The sequence below is a fragment of the Cyanistes caeruleus genome, chromosome 4, assembly GCF_971803275.1.
Source record: "Cyanistes caeruleus chromosome 4, bCyaCae1.hap1.1, whole genome shotgun sequence".
In the NCBI taxonomy this organism is placed as follows: Eukaryota; Metazoa; Chordata; class Aves; order Passeriformes; family Paridae; genus Cyanistes; species Cyanistes caeruleus.
Window position 1 is genome coordinate 42,802,303 of NC_141704.1, and position 27,509 is coordinate 42,829,811.

Sequence of the window (27,509 nt, forward strand, 5' to 3'; positions counted from 1 at the left end):
GGAAGGTGTCCTTGCCCATTGAGGGATGTTGAAACTAGATGATCTTTAAAGTCCTTTCCAACCCAAGCCATTACATGGTTCTATGATCTTCAGCACTAACCAGAAATTCCACTGTAATTAGCACCTGCTAAAGTTTTCCTTCCCCGTGCTTACCAGTGAGTAGTGACGATGCTACAACAGTGAGGAAACAGCTTTTTGAAGCAAAGTATTGAGTTTTGCCAAAAAAATGCAATTAAATACCAAAATACTTGTCATTCCTTAGGAAGCAAGGCTGGTGGTTTTTTGGCTAAGAGAGAGGTCCATGCTACATTCAAGCCATCTAATTTTAGGTAATCCACTCAGATATTGAATCGCCTTTAAAGCAACCTGTTTTTCTCCCTCAAGGCTCAGGAATCTTGAGATCTTCAAGTACTTTGAATTACATTTAAATTAGATAAGGTGTGCAAATCATTCAATTTCAACTTTCTTGGTACAGATTCTCTATCATAATGGGGAGTTACTATCTTCTCTAGAGGTCTGGTCTTTTAACTGATCAGGATTCTTTGATGAGCCCTTTCTCAACTGTTAGGAAATTTTCCCTAGTAACAAAGCTAAGATCTTCATTAAATCATGATAGCTGGCTGTGTGTTTTATAGGGATTATTTTGGGCCCTTCTAGGAGTTTTTATTCTGGTTTCTTATTCTTGTAGTTCTATTAATAAAATTTCTTTATTCCTTTTAAGTTTTAAGCCTGTTTTGCCCTTCTCCTAATCCATATCTCACAGCAAGAAATGAGTAAGTACTCTGGTGATTTTTGGCTAGTGCTAAAACCACCACACCCTACTAGCTCATATCCTTCTCCCTTTCTCACTATGTTTTATGAATACTTTATAGATTATAAAAGTAATACTTGAAGGACACATAACGTACAAATCATATGACAGCTTTTTACACTTTCTGACTTTTGAGTGATGGTAAGATATAAAATTTTGATTTTTAAAAAATAAACATTTGAAAGCTGTATTTTTGAGGCCCCAGGTAATGTCAAAAAATTCTATTTTTTATTAAAATTACAAAATTTTATTAGTAGTGTTGCCAGACCCTCATGGTTTAAATTTGGATTTTTACACTAATCAACAAAATAATTCTATTTTGCAAACTAGGTCCTGTGGTTTTTATATATGCATTTGTCTGTATTTGCAGTTTGATGTACTCAAAAAAGATTGCTTTTGTCTGGATCTGGAGTCTTTCATGTTGCTGTAGAGATGAGACAGAAAAAAACATGGCCAATACTTATCCAGTGATGCTTTGATGTTAATTCTTTGGCTGTTTAAATGACTGTCGCCAGAGTAGTACCTTATTCTTTTTATTGCATTCTTTTCCTAGTCAGTGAAGTCTGTGGTCTTGAATTTAGTGTTTTAGGCTGTGCTGTTGTCTCAGTTTTATATGAACATAATCAACATTGTTACACTTGAAAATTGCAAAAAATCTAGATAAATTATCTGTATGCAGAGTAGCAAGATTGTAGGTGTCAGGAAAGCCTTTCTTTCCTGGACCACTCCTTGGTCCCTGCTGCAGCATCAGGGACTAGTAGCATCATAGCGAAGAAAACAGGGGCCATGGATGTACCCAGCTGTCTCACTCATTTTCCTCAAGTTGTCTGGTATACTCAGCTTCAAGCATCTTTATCTTCAACAGATTTTCAACATCAATTTCTGCTTATTTCCGTTAAAAAGATGCAGCTCTTCCAACATACTCTGTGAGGAAATTTGGTCTGATTTATGCTTCGAGTAGCTGCAGGGAATGTTGCATATGGAGAAAATAAACAAAACAAAACAAAAGTTCCCAAAGCTTATTTTCTTCTTGGAGCATTTTAAATTCAGGTTTTCAGTCAGTGCAGTATTGCGTTTTAAACCAGTGTCAAAAGTGACAATTTAAAACAGTTTTAAAAAGTTTTTGAGGATAAACATGCTGATTTAATCCATAAAGACAAATAGTCCTGTCTGTTTTTTTCACTTGCAAAGTTTTATGTTTAATTTAAATCAAAATTGTTTCAGTTCTTCCCTTTAAAATTAGAATTTCATTTCATTTTTGAATGTACTCTTTAATACTGTTTCTCATTAAAGTTTTTGTGGAAAGACTGGCTTGTCTACCTCTCCAACTTAGGCAACTTATCAAATGTAAAAATTTACATTTGAGCTGTTTACTGGAGAGGAATAACCAGTGTTATGTGCATTTCATCCTAAGATAGTGTTGAGGAATACATTCAGAGCAGGTATCTCGGTGTGCAGGTTCAGTGCCTGGGGACGGAAACTCAGAGAAAAAGCAGGAGCCCACAACTCCCAGACTTCGCCCTGCTTGGACTGTGAGGGTATAAAGTCACAGCACAGAACAAGATCCTTTGCTTGGGGTCCCTCCTCAGAGGCACCAGGTCAAAAAGTTATTCTGTTGTTTAGTTATTGCAGCAACATTAAATTATTTACAGGATTCAGACATGGTTTCCCTGCCCTGTTGCGCTGCAAAAAGGTGAAACTATAGCTAAGGTCTAATGCAAATAATAGTTTTCAATCCCATAGATACACTTATTTTCAGATTCTTCCAGGAGACAGTAAAAAAAGAGGCTTCTGGTTCAGGCTCTTCCTCACCTACAGCTTCTTATTTTGTATGTAAGTGCTTCTACTCCTCTCCACTGATATTCTCCACCTTTGGTCTGTCTTTCCAAGGTGTAGTTTTGCTGCCTGCATCTTGTGAAACTGTTCATTTTCCAAATGACATTAATGTGAAGCTGAACTGATTTCTGACATCTGGCTTTTGCCCAAAGCATTATGAACAGACAAGAAAAAGACCAAAATCCTGTTAATTTGTAGTTTTTGCTGCTTGCCAGCATCTTAATCACTCTCAGTTCCTGAAACTGTGTGTAAATCATGAATGGATCACTGTAACCCTGTTTGGTATTTGGTATTTGGGTGTCTTTTGGTATCTCAAAAAACTGGGAAGGAGATATTTAAATGCAAAGAAAAATACTGTACCTGAAATTTGTGATTTAGGCTTCTATACTCACATGGAAAAGCAAATGAAGCAAAAGCTTGGAAACACTCCACATGTATCCCAGCGTGTTCATAAAAGAAATATTCTCAGAGCTATACTTGCACAGTGCCTAGCAAAGCTAATGGCAAGTTATACTATAGATTATTTTAAATAATAATTTCTTTAAGTCAGCAGGATTTTATGTGATAGCCCTGACCTATTCAGGACCTGCAAAGTTCTGAACAGTGAAACGGATTGCTTGGAAGCTGATCCAACAGAGAAGCATTAAATCCCCTAGGAATTACCACTATCTATGCCTGTCCCACTTGTGTCTTCAAGAGCAAGCTGAATTTTTGCAGCAATATCTTATCTGGAAGAATAAACACTCATAAGAAAAAAAAAAAAACAAAACTATGAACAGTTCAACAAAAATGCTTTGCAGACTGCAGATCTCTATGAATCTGTACATATTTTTCTCTGAGGGGACAGACTATGAAAAAACTGTGTGTTAACAGTGTTAGCCATATTTGCTGGGCTTGTAGAATGAGGTTATAGTTATAAATGAGGTATCAGTTGCTTCGCTTTGTTTGCTTCTAGTCATACAGAATATCTGTGTTCCACAATCCTCCAGAGCCCAGGCAGAGCAGAATGGCTCTCAGGGGCTGCATTCTGTACTCACCCAAGGGCACATTTCCTTCTCCTCACTCTGCTTCCAGGTGATCAGAGGGCAAACTGTCCCTCTGAAGGAAACTGGATGTGCTGGCACATGGCTTCAGCAAAATGAGGGAAATATGCATTACTGCAAAATAAATTATTCACTGTCTTGGTTTTTTTCCTTATGTAGAAATCTGAGGAGTGAAACAGGAACAGATTTTGAATAGGCTTCACCTGGCCTTTATGGGGCAATGAAAGTTGTATGAGGCTGTAGAGAATTTTTTAGGCATGGTTTTAGCTTTGCTGTCTGCTGTGGTCATACAGTAAGAATGAGACAGGAGGACACAAAGTTTTCAAATTAGAGCAAGTATGATTCACTGTGTTTTGAATGTGTTTCCAGAATTTTGACTTTGTTTTGTCTTTAACAAAACTCTGATAGTCCCTGTGATCCTTGTCCTGCTTTAGAGATTTCTCTCTCTCACAAGATCTGTGGGATTTCTGAGACATGTAAAGGCTCTCAGGTGTGCTCGAGTTCCCTCTAACCTGGATCTCGAGTTCCCTCTAACCTGGAGCTCAGTAGCTCTGTTCCCCAAGGACCATGTGCACAGTTTAAAATCAGTCTTAACACACCTTCCTAAACCCTACTTGTCTTTTAGCAGGGCAGGATGTACATGCGTGTGCACTGCTGCCTCTTCCTTCCTCACCGTTAAGGTGCCATTCCTAAGGAGGTGGAGATTAGATATTAGAAGAATTTTTTTCACTGAAATAGAGGTTGAGCATTGGAATGAGTTGCCCAGGAAGGGGGGTGGAATCAATGTCTCTGGAGCACTCAAGAAGAGGTGTCTGGATGTGGCCTTTGGGATGATTATGGTGGTGATGGGCTGTTGATGGCCAGACCAGATGATCTTGAAGGTGTCTTTTAACCTTGATGACTCTGTACTTCTGTGAAATGAGCATGCCCTTTGTTTTCAGCACTTGTAATAAAAAAAACAAACAACAAACTTGTAGACTGAAAAGACTTTATGTGAAGGAAATTCTGACCACTAGGAAGGAAAGGCAAGGCAATGTATTTCTTTTTCAAGTAAGAAAATCCAGACAGTTTCTTTTTAGAGTCATTTATTAAGTAAATTTTTAATGGTGGAATACATGCCTGAGTTATTTCTGTACCTTGGTACAGCACAAAGCCATGATCTCGAGATGTTTTAATAGATATATTAACTCAAACTCTGCTTCTGTGATCTTCATTGCTCTGAATCTTCATTGTAATAAGTATCTCCTGCAAGAATAGATATTTTATAGTGTAAGTTTTTATTTTAACTGTGGTGATTTTATTGAAATATTTTTAAAGAGATTAATCAAAGAATGATTATAAAGTTCAGTTAGTTTGATACAGGTAAATAAATACATTTGAATCTTATTTTCTCTTTAAAATGTTCACTTAATGAGGCATTAGTTTACCTTGTTCTGACATGTAACAATACTGTGTCAATGCTACTATACAGACTGCAAGGTCTGTCTTCCTACATACTAGCTTTTAAGGAATAGATCTTGCCAAATTTTGCATGTAGTACTGCCTATCACTGTGAAGTGATAGGCAGTACTCTGCAGTTCAATGGGAGCGCTCCCATGGACAAAGTGTGTACAGGTCAACATAAATTCCAGAGAGCTATGTTGATATAGATGGCTTATAGGTGGTTTTTGTTACTTATTTTTGCTTCTTTTTTTTTTTTCTGGAGACTATCATCATCAAACATATTTATTTATGCATAGTGTGTATGTACAATTGGCTCCAAGGAAGACTTTTTTATTTCTGAGAGCAGGATTATCATTATTTTCTAGTACATAGGTTCTACTTGTCAGAAATCTACATTACAGAATAAAAAAGAACTGGGAAAGATTCTGCCCTTGTTTATTCAATACAGCAACAAATTAAGTTCATCCAGTGAGCATCTTTGAATTTTTCAGCAGCTTTTGAGATTATAAAATCTGACTTTCTTATGTATTCCCTGTCCTTATTTTGGATGTGGTCTTGAAATTAGAGCTGTACTGCTTGCACCATAACTGAGTGCAGAATTTCCTGCTTTACCAGAGCATTGGCTGGAGACTTACAAAGAAGGTTTGGATTGTAATGATGTTAATGCTTAGGAAAATAAATTATTTTTCATGTGACGTGGATAGCAAGATCACATGTAAGCCCAGTATGATTAACTAGCTAAAAATGCAGTTGCTTCATGTTATAGGGTTAGGAATAATAGTGTTGGAATTAATGAGTTTTCCTACTCCTCATAGGCTAATTTAGAGAATTATGTAAAACTTCATTTAATTTTATTACTCCCACAGAAACTTGAAATTATAGTCTCATATATCCTTTGTCATTATTTCCATCTGGTTGTGAAAGTCAGGCCAGTTTTCTGCATATGTGTGCAGTATTTTGTGATTATTGTCTCACGTGGTCTTGGGATCTCCAGGAGGTATAGCATGGCTGTGTGTGCACCTAGAGGGCATTTCGTAGGTGATGCATTTTCTGAAAATGTTTTCAGATGTGTCACAACCTCCCACAGGGCTCTTCTATGTGGAAATCCAAAAGAAAGGTGAAAAGGAGACTGGAAACATTTCTGAGTCCACTAGTAGGATACGGCTTGAGGATCTGTCCCCCTGCACATGGTTTACAGCAAATAGTATCCAAAGTGCTCATCCCAAGTAAAAGTATATGAGATATATATATATATATATATATATATATATATATATATATATATGTTCTAGAGATTAATTTCCAGAATTTTGTCTCCCTGTTAACCCTATTTTCTCCTCTGATAAACTTTAATTTTCTCCTCTGTTAAATATTTTCTAAAGGAGAAAGCCCAAAGTGCAATAGAAAGTGTCATTAATATTAATTCTAATATGTTGTAATTACTAAGGTATGAAACACTAAGTCAATGCCATACCATTAAATGCATTCCTGAATGGAAGAAATATGTTATCAACGTGCATGAATGGGAGTTGCTGCACTACTTACAATGCATAACTGTTTCATAGATTTTTGTACCTCAAATGATTGCCAGTAAAATCTTCACGACAATATGGTGCATTTGCCTCAACATACATTGTTTGAAGAAAAACAATTTTAGAAGCAATGCACAGATTTTATACTTTTAATGGAATATTTTTCTTTCACTTTTCTTCCACTTGACACTTTGGATATGGAAGTCCAGTTGAATAGGAAATTAGTATGGCTATAAGGAAATAGCCTTACAACATTGTAGTACCAGGGATCACTCATTTCCATCTATGTTAAGTTTCTCATAGTCAAGGGTCAAAATACTGGACTTTAACCCCATCAGCTGCTAAAATTTAACAGAATTAATTTTATACCTTTTGTCACTAGGTCTTTCATCGCAGTTTTACAAGGGGAAAGAGGGGGAAAATTGTTTACAAGATAATTTGAAAAATTATGATAAAGCTACTGAGAGAATATTGCGGTTAACAGTGATGAACAGCAAGAATAAATTAGTTAATAGAGCTCAGATGCAGCAGTCAAAAGTATACAGTAGATCTACCTTTTTAAACATCAGTGCAAAATTATCACAAAAAATCATATGTCAGACATATGGAAATTAAAATATGCAAAATTTTGTGAATTATTTACACATTAATCCAGATGCATTTGTTTCAATGTTTTTTTATTAGTTGTATATATATATATATATATGTATATATATATATATATATACACAGATGTAATTTATGAACCATTGAACCATGATTAAATTGAGATGCACGAGACTGAATGAGTAAAATTTATAATGTGTGTGTTTACTTGTGCTGAAGTATTGTTTATTTAAAACAGTGCCATGCTGATATAATATGTACTGTGTTTTCCTTAATTCTGGAGCAACAGTGGTGTTATAAATACATCTGAACATGATACATGAATTAACATGAAGTTGTTTTGCATGGAAATTATCTTTTCAAAAGTAGCTGCTCTGTATGAAGTGAAATGTCTTTTAAGTAAAGAGAATAGCATTATAAAAATGTTTTCAAATATTTAAAGCTGTAAATCTAAAGAAGGGGAATCTGACAGAAACAAGTTAAGAACTTGTCAGCATACAGGGAGTTTTGCTTAAAATACAAAATTTAATTTTTTTAAAATATGATTGCATAATTCTTTGAAAAACTGAAAGTTTAAAAGTATTTCAAGTATTTAAAAATTGTTATAAATCAAAATGAGAGGATTATTGCAAGTATGTGATTTGAAGATAGATGGACATGGATACATGCCTGTGGCAGTTAAGTATATTGGTAATGTGTACATTTCTGTTTACTGCAAAAGTAAGCTGTAATATACAGGCTTAACTTCCTCAAATTATATTAGTAAATTCACTGTAAAACATCTTGCAATAAGGTGTGTTTTCCATATGTTAAAAATACTTGAATCCAAAAACAGCGTATTTTTTGCTCAAATACCAGGTTTTACTCAATTGAGTTATAAATAGTCACAGAAATAAAGCTTAGGTCAATATTTACTTTGAGAAATGATTAAGCTCAACTATAATTAGCATGAACATTGTATGTATTGTTACATATGCTCTCAGCAGTGGAATGAATTTGTTTAAAGCTTTAGTCTAGTACTGCTGGGTTTTTTACATCTGTAACCTTTGAAAATGTCTGCTGTTAATTTCTTCTGAAGTAAATTTTGAAATCTGAGGAAATACTGCCTGGTGAGATTGCCTACTAGTCAAGGTCTGTCTAAAGAAAAATGTTATTTATTGGGCTCTTCAGAAATAAGTTAGAAAGTGATAAAAAGGAAGGAAAATAGCATTCAATGCTAAAACACAGTCTTCAGAAGCTGAAGGGACTTCCAGACTTTTTAAATGCACACAGCTTCTTTCCTACTATTTTTATACTCTTATGATTAAATGCAAGAAGGAAGTCTGAGAATGAACTAATTACCAATTTAATAGGTAAATTGGACCTAATAATGTAATAGGTTTATTTATTTTGATGTTTTTCCATAAGATGTTTGAATATGGGGGAGAAGACACTACTTTCTTCTAACCTCACAAACAGGTAAAATTCTTGCTTTATGTAGAGACCTCAGGTATAAGTCAGCCATGGAGCTGTGATTATTTCTCCACAGCTATCAGACTGTTTGACAGTGCTTCAGAGACCACTTGTGTGAACACAGTGCAGAACACCAAAGTGATCTACTATTAGGTTGTTCTCAGTACTTCCCAAGCCAGGAGATGTAACAATACTTTCAATTTCTTTATGTGAATTTCAGTTGAGCCACATCAGTGTTCTCTTTGATAAGCTTGTTTGAATGATCATATTCATCTGTTAGTATGGTGTAATTTAAATATACTGTAGTGCTGTACAGAATTTTGTTCCATTCAGCAGAATCTCTGTTGCCCCCTTTTGCAGATGACGGTTGCTGCTGGTACGAGCATTGAGAATAACATTCAAAGGACCATATCCTGCCCTAATGTATGTTCAAAATATCTTGGTTTTTTGCGTAATTTAAATGTGAAGCCTCCTTATGTGAATTTGATATTTTGTTGCCCACAGAAGCTTGTGCATCTCGAGGTTACTTCACATTGTGTATTTCAGGGTCAATGAATATTGTACTACAAGTGAGGTCTCAGCCTATCAAAATTCTAAATAAAGATGATAATATATTCATAGTTCTTTCTGCATTTACCTTGCTTCCCAGCCAGCTCAATGCTCTTGTCAGTTGAAATCAGAACAGCAATAGACAAAATGAGGAAAGGAATGAGAGGCTATATTTATTTTATTTAACCTTGTCCTAAATTGCATTTTGATATGAAGATGTGTAATAATAAATGTGGAAGGAAGGTAATTTCATTTTGCTTAGACAAATGTATACCATGACTTAAAATAGGAGGGAGGAGTTATTTTGCTTATGAAAGATAGAATTAGTGATATATCTGGTTAAGAAAATAAGCAAATTATCACTTGTAGTATAATAAGTCATTTGTCTTTTCAGACCAAAACTATTTAGATAATGGCAAGTCATTTGGCCAAAACTGAACTTTTATACATTAATGGGAAAACATTAATGAAAATTGGGATTTACTCTTGAGAAAAGAATGTGGCTCTGAATTTTATAGAAGCTATCTTTTATCATGTCATGTGTTTACTAATTTATTTTTCATCTAAAGATTATCATATTTATAGGGGAACTGGCAGACAGAATTCTGAATAAACATTTCCATCCCCTTAAGTTCTTTGAAGATACAACAAATAATCAAAGAGCAAGCACAATCCAGTTAAAGTAACTACTATCTAAAAGAGAAAATGCTGAGATTTAATTTTGGTAAGAAGTGAATTTGTCTTCCCCATCTGGGAAAATAACCTCAAACCAGTCTTTTTTCTGGAAAGTTTGTGCTCTTAAGGGAACACAGGAAATTTTTACACTGCATTCTTAGAAGATACTGCATCTGACCATCTGAATCATTGTGGATTCCTGCATACATTCCTGGAATAGATCATTATTATAAATTCTTGGCTATGATTTGTGCTGTTTGATTCAATTTTCAAACTTGTTTCTGTACAAAGGAAAAACACTTCCTCAATACATAGTGTATGATTAATCTCCAATCTCTTTTGGATTTTCAACATGACTTTAACTTCTCCAGTGCAGTTTTAGTATTCCAGTTTGCAAATTGTACCATTTTTAATGGAAGCTACTAATGTAGACAGACAATAGCTAGGAATATAGAAAGACAATAACATGGCAGAAATGATGAGCATGGAAAAATGCAGTATTTCCAATATAGTTATAGAAGTCCATGCTGTTACTTCAAAATCATTTGAGATCTTTAAGTCTTTGAGCAATCTGTTCTAGTGGAAGGTACCCCTGCCTGTGGCAGGGAGTTGGAACTAGATGATCTTTAAGGTCCTTTCCAACCCCAAACATTTTATTATTCTAGGATTTTTGAATTTATAATTAATAATGTTGAAAATTTCTGTTAGTTATAAAAGATTCCTCTTCGGAGATAGAATATAATCCTTGTCAACATCTATATGACATCCAAATGCACTTGAGCAAGAGCAAAAAGTGGAAATCTGCGCTCAGCCTTTCACCCAGCATCTTGCAGGGAGGACAGGAAGGCAAGTCAGTTCTACTTTACAAGTACAAAATCAAGTAAATAATTTATTTTATTCCATTCAATGCCAACCCCCCAGTTACCAAATTGAACCATAGTTTTAACAGTGGGCATTAAGACTGTCAAATCTGCAGCTGAAATTGTTCAAATGCATGGTAAATTTTCAATTATTGTGCTACATTATTCTGAAATGTTTCTTCTGATTACTGTGAATTGCACAACCTTGTATTTCTGCCTATTGAAAAAGGGATAACTACAGAGGATAGCCTCAAAACCATAAAATTTTCAATCGGTGTATATTGCACTGGTTCACCATTTTAATTACATGGCATTAATAATTAAGTTGCAATTAAGTATAAACCTCAGTTACTTAGTCAGAAAGGTACAATGCATTTCATTTGGCTTTTCTGGCTCTTAATCTCAGACCCAAAATTTATTTCTAGAGCTACTCACCTAGAAGTAGTGTTTGAAATGCTAAAACCATAAAGAAAACATAGAATAGATTGTTCATGAGACAATATATGCTAAAATATTAAAAAGGCTTTCTTAAGCCTGAGTAACATTTCTTAATCTTATTATAAAAAAATTTAAGCGGGTTTTTAGATATAAAGGGTATATAGTAGTAGTAGTAGTAGGAGCAGTAGTAGTAGTAGTCATTCTGCTTAATGGAAATACACTGCAAGGCTTGCAATAAAGATGAAGTTCAGGAAGAAACTGCTATATATTCAAAATTGAGAATTCAGATATCATGGTGGTTTTCAAGGTGCAACTTTGTGTACAGGTTCCCACTTATTAAAAGTTCTAATCTGTATGCTGTTGTTCTGTGAAGCGTACACCTTCATAATTATAGACTTCAATTTACCTTTATTTCCACATAAACTTTTTTCTATCTTTTACTATTACCAAGTCTTCATGCGGCAAAAGCTGAGGGAAGAAATGGAATATTATATACAATAATTAAATGCTTTTCAGATTATTCTCCTCTGTATTGTTTAGTAGGATATTAACTGCTAGGTTTGCTGTCATTCATGCAAGATATCCCAAATCATGATTCTATCTATCTATCTATCTATCTATCTATCTATCTATCTATCTATCTATCTATCTATCTATCTATCTATCTGTGTTTTTGAATAGGATGGTCTTTAAACAACTACTCCAGTTGCTGTATACTTCATAAACACCATTCATTGCTTGATAGGACTATCAGGTGTAAGCTTACAGTACACTCACATTATAAAGTGGCTGGATGAACATTACTGATGGCTGTAGAGTCACTTAGGGCAGTCTATCATACTGAGGTATCTCAATGCCATTACATGATGTCAGGAAGCATTGCATAGACAGGACACTTTGTATGCAGATCCAGTTGCTGTGGCTGACTGGCCCTGAGCTTCTGCAAAATTGCAGCACTAGTACTTCTTTTCTTCACAGCTCTTTAAGGTCCACAGTGAAAATGTAAACAGCAAAATACAAAAGAAAGTGGTGACAGATATTAAACGTGCTGTGTTTATTCATTCAAAACAGAACTCCAATCTGTGTTTTTGTAAAACAAAATTGAGCTATATCATAAATGAAAACATACTTCACTGCATGTAATTGAAAAGAAAACTGTTTCATTTTAGTCAAGTGCAAACACAATGCATTTTGTTCTTGACCCATCAGCCGTAACACTCCTCTTTCATGGAAAAGCCACGTTTGTTTTCTCAAAACAGACACGTACCTTCAGAAATTCTTTGAGCGAGTCAGGAGTTTCAGAGCTTAAGTACTCTGAAATGCTAGGTCTTTTGAATTCCAGCACATCTGATTCAGACTGCTTTTTTGGGTAGACGCTTTTATTAATCACAAAGCTTAATGTGCTTAAATTTTTAACATCATTTTTTCTTATTATTATTTTATGGCTTTAGCCAAGATGTAGAACATATCTATAGATATCTTATACAGGAAGTCTGTAGGAAGACAGCAATTTCTTTATATTTTGTCAAATTCAGCAGTTATGCAGCATCTTATAAAATTGCTGGTTTTCATCATCAGCAATCTTAGTCCTTCACACTTTTTCAAAAGGCATTTTGGGAGGGTAACAGTAAGGAGGGGGCAAAGGGTAAAAGCTTTGGTAATGCCTTAAATCATCAGCATATATATTTTCCTCCTATATGAAATCAAAACTGTACTTTCAAGGGTTTTTTTAATCAAATATTAAATCCTGCTTTTTACATAAGATTGTTCATTTGAATAAGCTGAGCATGTATTTTCTTTAAATTGATACCAAATGGCTTTGTTCTGAAGCAGAGATAATTTTTTTTTTCTCTGTTGGAAACATTTCTGAGATCAAGAGGAAAGAGTACTCCAGAACTGCTACAGAGAGGAAGTAAAAAGTCAGAAGCCAAAACATAATTACAGGTGTCCAGCCTTTCTCAGATTGTTGTGAAACACTTTGAGCTTTCAGATCAGCTACTTCAGCACATTTTTTTACAGAAATCAGGCATTTACCAAACAGTGACCTACCCCTTGAGGCTAGAAACCCATTTGATGTGATCACCTGACACTTTCAAGCCTCAGACCCTCTGGACACATAGACGTCTTACTTATGTCCATGGAAGGAAAAAAAAAAATGCAGGGAGGTTTCTTTTCTCAAGATTTTCACAAACTATGTAGTTTAAAGTCTTCAGGAGTTACTTCATTCACAAATAAACTTGTAAAAAGAAAAGCAGGTTTGATTTCTTCTCAGTGACTGTGCAGCTGTGTATTTTCAGCATGACACTGGTCTTTGGCCCTCACCTCTCACTTCCCTGCCACAGGGCCAGCAAATCTCAAATCTGTGCAGCCCAGCACTTTTGCCTCTGCTTCAGATCTTGGGACAGGCAACAAGCTGGCAGATCTGCTGCTGGGCCAGCTGTGCCAAGTGTGTTAACTCAGGAGGCAGAAAGAGATAGCAGCAATGCCTTGCAACTGGGGACATGGATCACTGGCAAGCATACGCCTTGGCAGCAGTGGGGTGTCCTGGACCTGAAGCATGTGGCAGCACACTGCTGGTAATGCTCCTACATGCACAGCATCGCTGTCCCAGCACTGCTTTGCAAGCATTCCAACACTTTCCCATGGCATTTGGCCTGGGACAGACCCAATGCATTGATATGAGAGACTGAAAATTGCAAAATGGAAATCAGGAATTCGAAATTGTGGCAGCATTTTCAAGGATTTGCAAGAAACAATTCTCAGATGATAATCTAAGTTATTTCACACCTTTTAATTCATTTTTTTAATCTTATGTTTTCTTCTAGAACTTGCCACTATTTTTCTCTTTTTTTGTTTGTTTGTTTTGTTTCCTTCCCTACTTCTGAGGCACAGTTTGTGCAGGGAGCTTACAGCCAAAGGCTGTAGCTCCCCACAGCCACAGAAGGAAGATCTGGAAATGGAAAGAACTATGCTTTGGGGAGAAAAGCAGGTTTTCATTGGTTTGGCAGCATTTTTCCTTTCGATTATTTCTGAGAAAAAGCTTAGCCCTATCCCCAGAAAACAGGTGGACAAAATCTTCTCATGGCAGAAATCTAATATACAGGAAATAGTTTTTTAGATAACAATGATCCTTCTAGATACTTTCCTTTACTATCTCCTGTAATTTGCATTTGTCTTGAAGAAGAGGTATCCAGAGGAGCTATCAGCTATTAATGGCAGGGAAATAACTCATTTGGCAAAAGGGGGTTGTTAGATTCCTTTGAAAAAATAAGAGAATGACATCCATCCCAGGATGTGTGAAAAATAAATCAGCCCAGAATCAGATTATTTCTGTGTTTAGAAATATGCAATGTTTATGGAGTACAGCTTTTGTTTAGTGAAGCTGGTAACCTTTCTTGCTGCTGTGATGCTGTTCCTGGAACCAAGGGAAGCAGAGGAAGCTCTCCCAGGGGAAAAGTTCCTGGACTAGAATAAAAATTAAATTGAAAAGGGCAGCCATGGACTGGAAGGGGTAAAATAATCATGATTCATTAAGCATGGAGTGTGGAAGACCCCAGTGGGAATAGGGGCTGGCGGCTGTTGGGGAGGAACATGATCTGAGATGGAGAAGTGGGAGTGGAGAAGGAATTTTCAGTGGCACAGTTCTCCAAATTGAAAACTGATCTTTTCACGGAAATGTGAAGTTTTATTGGAAAGATGTCTCAGAGAAGCTTAAAGTGGGAGAGATGTGCCCCTTCCTAAGGTATCTTGAGTTCCAGCAGTTGAAACTATGAATGATGGTGTAACAGGTGGCACCTGTCACGTGGTCTGGACATTTCAGATTAGCCCAGATTTGATGCTGTATGTCAGGCATATCTAAACTGTTGATGAGAAAATGATTCATTCCACTTTGGGAATTTATAGAGGTTATATTACCAGATATACTTGTGAACTCCTTAGACTTTTGGTTAAGTTCCAAGTCAGTGAAATAATCAATGTCGCACCAAGCTATATATTGCACTTAATTAAATATTTTAAGAGAAAGGTCCTAACTGCTGATTCAACCAATCAACTTGGTAAGAGCTCAGCTTCTAGACAACAGTAATCCTGGTACTGGCATTTAAATAACACTTCTACACTCTTCTAATATAGCCCTTTTACTGTAATTACATATAGCAATATATTACATTTTGAGTGGTGAGATGGAAATTTTCTTGTAATTGTTTCCCCAGCCAATAGTTCTGGTTTATTAAATTGCTAATAGTTGTCTTCTAGAATGAGAAACAAACATGCCCTGAGAAAGAAAAGGAATTATTTCAAAGGTCAGTATTACTTAAGCACTTGTTTCATGCTTACAGCAGACTGGACTTAGAAGTAATTGGAAAACATACTGATATTGCAAGTGACAGACCAGAGGAAAAAGTCTGCACCAAAGATTGTGTCCTGAGTTTCCTTGGTGCCTCAAGGAAGTGACTGGCTTGAAAGTACACAAATGCTTTATACAATAATGGTGGAATATAATATTAATGCAAGGATTAGACTTGATTTCAATTTCCCAAAGGAAATGCCTGTGAAAAAATCTATACCATGAGAACTCTAGACAGTGTATCTAAAACACAACATAGTTATTTTCTTTGAGCATTAATGGCAACCCATTAAAAGAAATTAAGAGAAACTCTCCTTCCAATGGTACATTTATATTCATGCTGCTATAATATGAAGTAGTTTCTGTTTGCAAAAAAACAGAATTGGGAATATGATCTTTCTGTAGATTTTGAATTTCTCCTGACCTTTGAATTGCACCATTGTTATTTCATTCATATGTAGTAAGCCTAGTAAAAGTTATCTAGGTAGTGATGCAATGAATTTTGCAACTTTCTTCTTTTCTGATTAAATTATAGGTGCCTTTTAATCAAAGTAAATAAAACAAGCCCAAAATGAGAAACAAAGAAAAAAAACCCCAAACCAAACAAACAAAAACACCTGAAAAAAACTTCAGGAAAGTTCATCATCCATCAGTTATTTTTGTCTGATCTTTCTTATATAAAATTATTGTATTTATTACATAAAATATATTTTTTGATCTGTATAGCTCTATCCTTCAGATACACATTTTATATACCAAACAATATCAAATTATTAGCATCAACTGTCTTCTTATTTCACTACTCCCTGTCTTGTATTTTATGTAGGGAAAGGCATAATTATATGAGACAAATGTGAAGAGACAGATGATTTGAAATAAGATAAATATTTAATAGTGAAACAGAAAGAAAAAAATAAATGTTTTGGGAGAATTGAGCAGAAAGAAGGCTAGTGAAGGTACTTCTAGCAAGGCATCCTGTGATCTGCAAAACTTTCTCTTAAATATATATTTTATTATATGAATAGATTATTCGTCAGAGAAATAATGCATAAATGTTACTACCATGACTTCTTAATTTTGATGCAAATTCAGCTACTTCTTGGCTTTATTATGTTTGCAATTGGACATATTGCAGACTTTATTCAAATTGAAAAATAAATCCTTCTCAGATCTTAGTTTTAAAAACTTCTCAGGATCAGTCTACCTCTGTCTAAACTTCTGGTTTCAGAATACTACTAATATGATTCTGAAAACTGGACAATAAAAAATCATAAGAAATTTTGCAGAAAAGTAATTAGTGTCTCTGGTTTTTTTTAAATACTAATTTGAAAAATATCTTTGAAGACATAGCCTTATTTCATTTCTTCTGTTCTCTCCATGAACACATTCTCCAGGTGAGGATCAAAACTGCTATTTTAATTTTGCCATGGTTTATGGATTCAGCTAATACTGCACTTGAGCAATAGACAGATCAGTTTTGAAGAACTGAATCAATTAAGATACTTCAAAGTATGGATGCCAGCTTAGATTTAGATGCAGAGCGTGTGCTGGGAGGCTGGTTTCCTCCCATAAGTCCTTGATAACTTCTTGTCATGAGACCATTCCATGTCTCCCCTTAAAGGGCATGATCCCTGCTAGGGAGAGAGAGAAGGGAAGCAAAAGTGGGACAAGATTATAAGCATAGAAGCAGAACTGTTTCCACTTTGCAAAATAATCAAAGAAATAAAAATAGCATGTGCGCATTGCCAAAAAAGTCTTACTGCCTTTCAAAACTGAGAGAAGTAGCTCTAAAATGGTCTAATTTTTCTGGTGAATTATGTAAGTAATTTAGTATTGATTTGAATATATTTTGCTCATTTTCATCAGATGAAAATTTGACCCTGACTCTTTTTGACCCATTATTTTGATGGAGTAAAATAATTAGACAATTAATTGAATGTTATTAGCTTAAGCTTACGATGGTCTAATTCTTCTTGCAGTCATGCAGAAGGATTTTTATATTTCTATTTAGTTTCAGAAGGATTTTTGACCTTTTTTCTAGAAAATATCATTACTGAAGTCTTATAAGGAACTGTAACATTTGAAATAGTTTTCTTCTTTAAATATCATCCTCCAATTTCATAATGTATTTTGATTTGTTCCATAAACAATGTCTGATATTTCTCTTGGAGCAGATCAAGATAGATAGAGAACTAACCCCTTCAACTGAATTTATTTTAAAATATTAAGTAAACATCAGTATTTATCTTGGAAAGGAATCGATTTTGATTGATAACTATAATTGAGAAGATGCAGTTTTTCAATTTGTATTTTTTGCTATTAGATCCAGTTAATCAATATGTGAATTACCTGCCTGGCTGTTTAAAACAACAAGAGTTTATCATAAATTACTTGGACTGTAGCTGGAAAGTCTGTCACAAGTCTGTGCAGTCACCTGGTAATCTTTCCTCATTTTTCTTTTCTCACACATTTACATCTCTTTTAACTCAGAACCCAAATCCAAATGAAACTGGTAAAAGTAGGTGAAAGGTAAAATTAGGATGAAGAGGTCAGAATCTGTTTAGTATTTCTGAACTGAGATTTGATCTCGGTGACATAGTCTGTCAGTCTGGTCTCATGACCTCCTGCCCAAAAGTAGTGCAGCATTCATGTGAATTTTCCTGTTCTGACATGCCTTTGAGGACAAGACCAAACTTTTTCAAATGGAAGAGTTTGAAGATCTCATTTAACTCTAACTCCAGGACCAGCTGTTCAGGTGACATGCACTTAGGGGTGGTTTCTTCATTTAATAGATTTAGTTGCCTCTGCAAAGAAAATATGCCTTAAGGGGTAAGGAGACAGGTTTTCAGGAACTATCTTGTGGCATAATTCCCTTTTAGCAACTGTGGACATGTGAATTATATTTGTATTTTTTAGCTAGTCCAAAACACTCCAAAGTATCCCTGGAGGCATGTGATTCTCTCCTCTTCATGGCCTTGCCTTGAATTCTCACATGACAAAAATTGTGATGTTTTTGTGGTTATTCATGTATTAGTACATCTGAGGAGCAGGAAAGGTTTATACAGAGTTCTATGGAAAACTACATTTTTCTGAAGAACTGGCCTCTAGCAAACTGTGAGTTCATTCTCCACTCTAGAGAGGAAACTAACAATGAGGTCTTCTTTATACTATCTCTGTCGCAGCTCATGTTACCATGAACTCTCCAGCTGTAAACAGAGCAGATGAAGTGTTCTGATTGTATAAATTAACTTATTTGGCCTGAGCAGAAGCATTTTCCCAAGATCAGGACAAGGAAGGCAAGGGAAGGGACAATGTTATGGCAAAAAACTGGGGAGCTCCTAACGCAGTGAGGGAGCCAGGGAATGGAAGCTCCTGCAGGACATCTTGAGTCTTAAATATCAACCAGATGATACAACAGCCATCTGCAGAGTAATTTTTTTATTCTCCACTTGTATGGACAGCTCCTGCTGCAACTTGGGAATTACAGACTTACTGTTTTCGTACTTTAGTTTTATTCCCATTGGTTTCAGTTACTGTTCATATCTCTGCCATTATTTTGTTTGCTTGCTTTCCTGCTTTCAGTTCAATGGACTTTTCAGAGCTCCTTCATTTTGCTGAAAAGAAGACCTTAGTGTTACTCAGAAAGGAGGAATGCATTTGCTGTGTTTATAGTCACAATGTTACTTTGACACAAAGATGAGCATGGTCCATATTGGTGCTCCAAAACTCTGTAAAGGAGGGGGCAGCAATCAAAGCACTGAAGGAAAGCACACACACAACACAGAGGACAGCCCCAGGAAACTCTAGATGCTACTCTGTGAAAGTGTATCCACTGGGATCCCTATTTGTCAGCCCAGGTGGCTGTGATGTCTGGCTTTTCCCATTCCAGTTGATTTACCTGGAAAATGGATTATGCATTGTGTAGCTGAAGCCAATTATCTGTCATGTTGTCATGTTGTCTCTGCCTTGTCCCTTAACTTACTTATTTTGTGTACTTAACACAATTTTTTTTTTTCTTTACATGAAGTGTTATAGCATAAGAACTGACGGGAAAGTTTCGTTATTTTCACTTGGATCAGCCAAAGGCAATGCTTAGTATATTTGACCTCAATGAGAAAATGTTTCCAAGTATCATACTGATGGTGGCAAAACTTTCCAGAGCTCTGTAGACATGGGATGATATATTTGGGTTTATTAATATTTTAAAATTATGTGAAAGTACCAACTTTCTGTGTCAAGTTTTGATAGTTTAGTTCTTTTCCCTTCAAAAGAAGTTTACTAGTGGACTTCTAAGCATGGCTGACATTTGAAAGTCAGTCATCTGAAGTCATTACACTGGGCATTTCTGCCTGCTGGAAGGGAGTGAATAGGTTGAAGTCAGCTTAAACATGTTGCTCTCCTCTATGTAACTTTTTCTATTTGCTCAGTAATTATAATTGTTGGGTTGTATATATGGGAGCCATATATACAGCACCCCCATGCTGATCTGTCTGGCTCAGGAAAGTAAGGCTTTCTGTTACTTTAGAAAAGTCCATCTACACAACAAGTTGGCCCTCAACTGACACAGCCATTTATCTGCACTAAAGGCCACCCACTGGTCCCCTTGGTGTTGAGGGAAATTCCTATATGACAGCTGTGGCTATTTCCAGAATTCTTTATAAGCTTCATGGGTTTATCATCCTTGTCTGTCTTCAATGAGCTTCATTTCATGGTAGAGGTTCATTGACTGATCACACAGAATTGGCAATATTGCAAATTACAGCAAATATTCTTAGAAGAACAAAAGCATGTTAAGCAATTTGTATGTGCATTTCTCCCTTTTTGCTTAAGACATCCAGTTAACCACATTCAGATAATAAAGATGAAGTTTCTAAAATTCATGGTTTTGGTCAATTCTTCCAGTATACAGAAGTCTGAATACAGAAATTTTATCAACAGATAAAACAAAATTATGATACCGGACACAGTAACGGAGAAGAAGGCATCAGTTATATGAATGATTCTGTCCATTACCTCTGATAACCAAAACAAAGATTTGTTTTTAAGTGTTTTATAAATATGTCATGGTTTTGAAGCACTAGCTAAAAAAAATCACTAGAAAACTTACTTATTTCTTGCTGTGAGATATGGATTAGGAGAAAGGAAAACCAGGTTTTAAACTCAAAAAGAATAAAGAAAGTTTATTAACAAAACTACAAGAATAAGCAACCAGTATAAAACCTCCAGAAACCCTTCCTCTCCACCACTTAACTATTCCCTTGTCTGACAACATAGAGACAAAAGTTGGTGGTTAAAACAGTACTAACTATATAATAGTCCTTTAATCAGTCTTTGTAGAGAAAAGAAGTTTCTTTTTGTAATCCCATGGAGAGTTTTCTACAAGAAAACAGTTTTCTCATGGATTTCATTCCCATGATGGCAGCCGCCCAGAAAACTCTGCCGTCAGGCCCTCCTCCCATTTTCACATCATCCTGAGGTGTGTTCATGGGCCATGAACTCAAGGGGTGTAATTTTAAGGATGAGGTATTCAAAGGCAAAAGTTCACTTCATCTATTTCTGTGATCATCTCTGGGAACAGAGGTTTTATCCTTTTTTCTGGAGGCTAAGTGTCTCCATCAACTCTTACTTCTCTTTTTCTGTTCCAGCATTTCATAGGATTACAACTACATTATCTGCTCAGCTTAATCAATAGATTACTTTTACACATATCTACACTTTGAAATACTTCATTCCTCCCAAAATACTCTTTTATTAATTAAAGGAGGTTTTTTCCAGAACATTATTGTTCATCTCCATGGCTTTAACAAAAGAATATTTCAGCTTATTAAAGCATCTTCTCATTCTCCTTCCATCTGAGGCTTGATTCCTTCTTTTACTGACTTTCATGATTTATCTTGTCTCTACATGTTCCCTCTCTCTGGAAAAAGGATTAAATCTGCAGGTCTCATCTGGGTAGTAAAAGGGTTAAAATCTGGCCCAAACTGCAGCAGGTATTCATGGTGTTGGATTTCAGCTCGGCTGCCCAGCGCCCCTGGGAAAGGCTTCAGCCACCCTGCTGGAACAGGACCCAGAGCTTTCCCAGGAGGGGCCGCAGCAGAGCCCAGGCCGGGGCCGGGGCCGAGGAAATCCCCTCAGGCTCCATCCCCTGCCCGGGAACCCCAGCAGGCCCAGCCCAGCCCCCGCCATGTCTCACGGGCCTGGGCAGGGGGAGCGGGGTTCTCCAGCCGGAGTTCTGTTACCTTTCAAAGCCAGAAACGAAAAAAGAACAGAAATTCACGGGTTTAGGTGTTAAAGGGTGGTGTTCACAGGCTGATCTCACTTTTCAATGGTCAAAACTACTGTCAGTTCTCAGAAATGGCTAGCTGCCAGGAGAAAAAAATTCCCATCAGCCTCCAGCAGCCTTAACTTCCATGGGTGTTTTCTACTTTTTTCTTAAATGCCAATCCCTCACAAAAGATATCCATGAAATACTATTCAGTTATTACAGAGGAGGTCTTCAGAGAATAATTTAAAGAAATTTAAATAACTTTTAATTTTTATTTAAAAATTTGGATACATGTAAGGTCCTAGGCATAATGTTATCTGAAGATCTGGTGAACAATGCATGTACATATGTTCATACAGTTTTACATAAGCTATGCAGTAACAGGCAAATTTTTTAAAATCTCCACATAATTTGTAGAAAAAAATGAAAATCAAGTTGAATAGCACCCTGAGGCAAAAGAAAAAATAAACTTTATGCAAAGCTCAACATAATCAGAGGGCAAGGATGTTTTCAAGTATTTTTATTTCTACAGTTTTGGGCTTGCTTGTCTGTATATATAAAGTGCAAAGATGAATAGCTTTTTTTATGTTTTTGCAAAATTTCTTCATTCAGTTCTCATGCCTGGGAAAGTGGGGTTTTTTGAGCTGAGAAAGTGTTTATTGCAATGCTTTGGGGTTTGGTTTGTTTGGAGTTTGGGGAGAGGAGTGGGTTGGGGTATTTTCATTAATGTCTAAGGGGGTAATGAACACTGTGAAGCTGTCACTGAATTTTAATTATTATAGTCTTTTTTTTTTTTTTACCACTGAATGCAGCTGAAAAATAACTAAAAAATTTAAAGAATTTAAGTACATAGAATACATTGCTTACTTAGGGCATAAGACATATATATATTTCTCTTTAAATCAAAATTACTTTCTCATAACATTGCTAGTAAAATTTTAAATAATAAAGGCTGGAAATGGAAATTTTAGACAAGACACAGCTTTACAGAAAATTGAAAACCAATTGATTCAAAATGAGGAGATGCAAGGTGTCATCTTCAGCTCTGTAATGTGAACTGATTTTCTTGCATGCCAGTAGTGCTAAAATAGTTGACTACCCACATCAGTATCTTCAGGACTTTTAGTAATATGATGGTTACATGCTAAGTTTAGCGCAGGCAGCAAGCCTTTTGGCGCACCAAGTCAGATTTCCAGTTCATCAAGCAGGTCGAGACACTACAGGGTGCTCTGCCCAAGTTTATTGAAGCATTCATTACCTTTCCAAACTGGTTTAGCACCCGGGGAGGGATTTTTCCTGCCAGATTACCCACAGATGGTTTGCAGACAAACTGTGAGATAGCTGTGGTTCCTGTGAGACAGCTGAAGCTGGGCTGGGTTGTAGGTGCATGGCTGCAACTGAGACAGTTTTATGGGCAGCTAGGACGTAGACGCTGGGTGTAACATGACTCTCTGGAGCCTTCTCCAGAGACCACTTTGTTTCTTTTTCCTGGGATTCTTTTATTTCTCCTTGTCACAGCCCTTGTCAAATAATATAAATTTACTAGTATTAAGCTAGGTGATTGCCTGTAACAGATATAACCCACATATTTTGGCTGTATACTAAATGCATTCTAAACTACTATCTTTTTGTGATGACATGGATTTTAGGGGTTCAGACTGAGAGGATTATGTCTCTAAATCAAAGTTTGTGAAGTATAGCATGATTGCTATTGTAATTAGCAGTTTTCTTCACTATACTTAACTAAGTCCCACTGTTTTTATTTTTTTTTTTCACTAGTAGAAAAGTTCATCCATTCCCTAGAGAATGGAGAACTAGTGAGGTACCATTTTCTGCAGGATTTATGTGACTATTATTGTCTAAATCTAGCTTTTTATGAGATTTAAATATATTGGTCAGCATATTTAATAGTCTGTATGTGTGAATTTGTGATTGTGCATGAATTTCACTAAAATACTACCTTAGAATGACAATTTTTATTTTCTGTACTCTTCATATGACTCCATCATATCTTGTGGTTGTACCTGTAATCCTAAACAGAGCTTTCCTAAGAGCTCAAAGTTGTCACAAATACTCTGTCATGAACATTATCATGTTTATTTAGTTATCAGTGTGTTTATTTAGCTATTAGTAGACACAATGTAGTAAAAGGGGGCAGATGTAACATTGAATTGGTAGTAATGTGGTAGGATAGTGAACTTCAAACAGAAACAGGAGCTCTGCAGCACCTCAAAGGCAACTGGAGTTGTTCAAAGCATAACAAAAGTAAGAGCACTAGACCTGGATCAGCAAATGTGATTTAGTTTTCAAAGTGACGGTCACACTTCAAACAAGCCCAACTGTTTCTGAAGTAGGTGTGTGAAGATTAGGTAGAAAACCATCCTCTGACACAGTCTTGTAGTAAATATTTTAAATAGAACTTTAAAAAATAAATAAATCTCTGTGTTCGTCGATTTCTAATTTTTCCTTTTTATGGAGAAACATGGATAGTGTTAGGTGGAGTCATGTAAATTATGTGAAAAATCAACAAAACTTACTTGTAGTTCATACATTGTGTAATGTTTATGTGAGGTGATCATACACCTACATGGGTCATCTGGCAAATCATGCAACAAAACTCATGGGTGTGCATGCATTTGTCATCAGAACAGATAACTCACCACTACTTAGAAGTCATGGACTACATCCCAAATTTGGGATACTGCTTTTCTAGAAGTCATGCTATTCTCCTGCATTGCACAGAACTGTCAATGCCTGAAGGACTAAATAACAAAACATGGACAAAGGTGCATTGATTGCCTGGGCTCTGAGCAGAATCTGCCTCTGGAGCACCTGCCTGTCCAGTGGGCAGCTAAAGAATGTGTTGCTAACGAGGTTGTATTTTGATGTAAATGTCATATTTATTGAACATTATCACAGGAGTCCTGCAGAGCTCTTGATTAGCAGTATTTTTTCTTATGTGTTGAGCTACTGCTTTGTTATGATCTGGTTATTAAGAGATACCTCTGCTCAAATTAAAGTGCAAACAAGATCATGTGCCAAAGTCAATGATTCAGATTTTATTAAACAATAAATGTGAGTGAGAGAGACAGAAATAGGAGGGGGAGAAGGGGAGAGCCAAGAGAGAAAAAACTGAAAAACCTCAAAGTGTTTTATATTAACTACCCTGTAGTCTTAAAAAAAATAGATGCCAGTTGGAATGTTAACAAAATTTTAAGATGTTTTATTATTGCTTAATTTCCAATAAAGATACAGAGGTTAATAAGATCTTTGTAGCCTATGCAATTTCTAGTACAGAAGACACTATTCCTTAATTTGGTTTTCTTGGCATCTGTAACTACGTTGTATATTTTTCCTCAGGACAAAGTCTATGTCAGTAATTACCATTTCATCATATTTCCTGATGAGGAACATCTGTGACTAATTATCTTGTTTTCACCACTGAAGTTTTTAAATTTTATTGCAAAATTATAAACAAAATGAATGATTGTTGCTATTTTTTTTTTTGTTAGGATCTAGTATGATTAATATTCTGGAGGTTGGTAGTTTTTCAAAATAATAGAATTAAGCATGATTTCTCTTTCTTTAGCCTCATCTGTTTCTGTAGTTTTATACTGAGTAAATTCATGAAAAAATTGGAAACTGGAAAAAAGCAAAATTCTGGAAAAAAAATTAAATAAATTTAAAGTGTTGAATTATTTTATGTTAATTATTTGGTATAAATTCTGGAAGAGTAAAAAAGTATGATTTTACTGTGGAAGGAAGGTTGGGTTCTGAATCAGAACAGGGGACTTGTTGACCTATTAATAATAACCAAATGTGTGATCATGGATAAAATTTACCCAGAGACAATGCTGAGAAAGCAGAGAAGGAGACAAGTGTCAGGACAGTTACACAAAATGAGAGAGAAGAAAAGGTCATGCTGTATTTTGTCAAGTTTGCCTGGAAGAAAACAACAAGTTGCTCTGGGGAGAAGCAAATTGAATCCAGGAAAATAAAGAGTTTGGAAAGTGAGTCAGGGATGCTAAAAAACAAATAGACTAGGAATCTGGAATTGGCACCAAAAAAACCTGCACATTCCTTACCCAGGAATTTTACCCAGGTCTTTTAATAGAAGACCTATTCTGTTTACTGGTAAGTATGTGTTACTTCTTATAGTCACCCTTCATATATCCTCTCTGTCAGGATTTATTTTAGGTTATTTCTTAGGGCCATGTACTGACCTCAATCTGCCTTACAATGAGGGTTGTATGTGTGCATTGATGTGCTGAAGCCATTGTACAGTCTGTAAAGCACTTCAATAATTTGCATATTGTCCAGGCTTGTTCTTTTTATAACTTTGTGTTTATTTTAAATTTGTGAGGGAAAAAAAAAAAAAAAAGAAGTAGGATGGCAAGCATAAAATCGGACTCTGTGCTGGCAGTGGGAGGTTGTAGTCTTGTATTTCAATGCAGCAATTTTTTGTGCTTGTGCTACTGCTCTGTGACCATTTCACATCTTTAATAGTTAAATGTCTGTAAAAATAAATAACTGATTAATCAGAATAAAATCAATCCCATTTTCCATAATTTTTTTTTTTAAATTAGTCATAGTCTGTCATTTTAGACCATATTTTGCTCTTTTAATTTCTTGATAGATGAAAAATTTTTCAACTGTGGAGGTGTAAATTGTCATTAGTTTTTATGCAGTGCAATATTTAATCTATCAAGGCATATTGGTATAAATATCTCTGATGCTAGAAGACGTCACTTGAAAATGATGATATGCTGTAGTCTGCAACATAGCTATATCTGCAAATTATTTATGTACTTTTAGAAAAAGTGAATATGAATATCTGCAAAACAAAAGCATTCATTATTAAATAGAAAAAAGTTGATGGTATAATTCCCTTTATTATATAGCTGATTCACTTCCATATTACAGTAGTGTGATTTAAGGAAAAAATCCCTACAGTCTCAACTAATGACACTTTCACCCCAGTTCTGGAAAGTGTGCTGCCATAATGTTGCACATGAGTAATACTTCTACAAAAACAGTCCAGTGTGTGTTGTAAAACATTCTGAATTCACATTGTAAGCCAGTCTGCCGTTTCAGCCTAATGTATATAAGATTATGAGCTTTTTAAGTCACATACCTGAATTACAAATTCAGCTTTATTATGTTTACAGATGTTTTTATGAGTGATGTTTTATCCCATCCCTTTTCAGTACTAGTCTGGCAGATGTTTAATTTTCTTACAGACCCTCTGTTCCTCAGTGTTCCCATCAGTCAGGAGCAAAGCACTAAAAACACAGTTAGTGTTATTTCAGAGTAACAGGGTGTGTTACTGTCATTCACTGTGATATCTGTTCCAAACCGAAATAATCTAGTTTACATGATCTGCAAGACAAGAGACCTTTAAATTTTCAATCTGCCTTTTTTACGGGGAAAGAAAAAAGGCTTTAAGTTCATTGTTGTTCATAAATACGGGAAAATTACTCATTTTGTATAATTGAATTTGCTGCATTGTAAGAAATATATTTAAAAGCATTTAAAAACTATATTTTTATAATTATTAAAATATCTGCTTTTTTTAAGGGGTGGAGGCTGTCAAGTCCTTTGAAGTCTCAAGCTTTATAGCCTGATACTAAGGATTGCAAGTAAATAACATTGAA

General features: G+C 35.6%; 1 protein-coding gene across 7 annotated transcripts in view; it reads left to right on the plus strand.

Annotated features, from left to right (window-relative positions):
• PPFIA2 (PPFI scaffold protein A2) overlaps window positions 1-27,509 on the plus strand; it is a 289,459-nt gene that overhangs the window by 141,770 nt on the left and 120,180 nt on the right. For 3 of the 7 annotated variants that reach the window (XM_023932720.2, XM_023932737.2, XM_086887836.1), the window contains one exon: window positions 9,084-9,146. The exons of the other annotated variants lie outside the window; for them this stretch is intronic. In XM_023932720.2, the coding sequence (XP_023788488.1) occupies window positions 9,084-9,146 (63 nt within the window). The remainder of the gene's footprint in view (window positions 1-9,083; window positions 9,147-27,509) is intronic. 7 annotated transcript variants of the gene reach the window in all.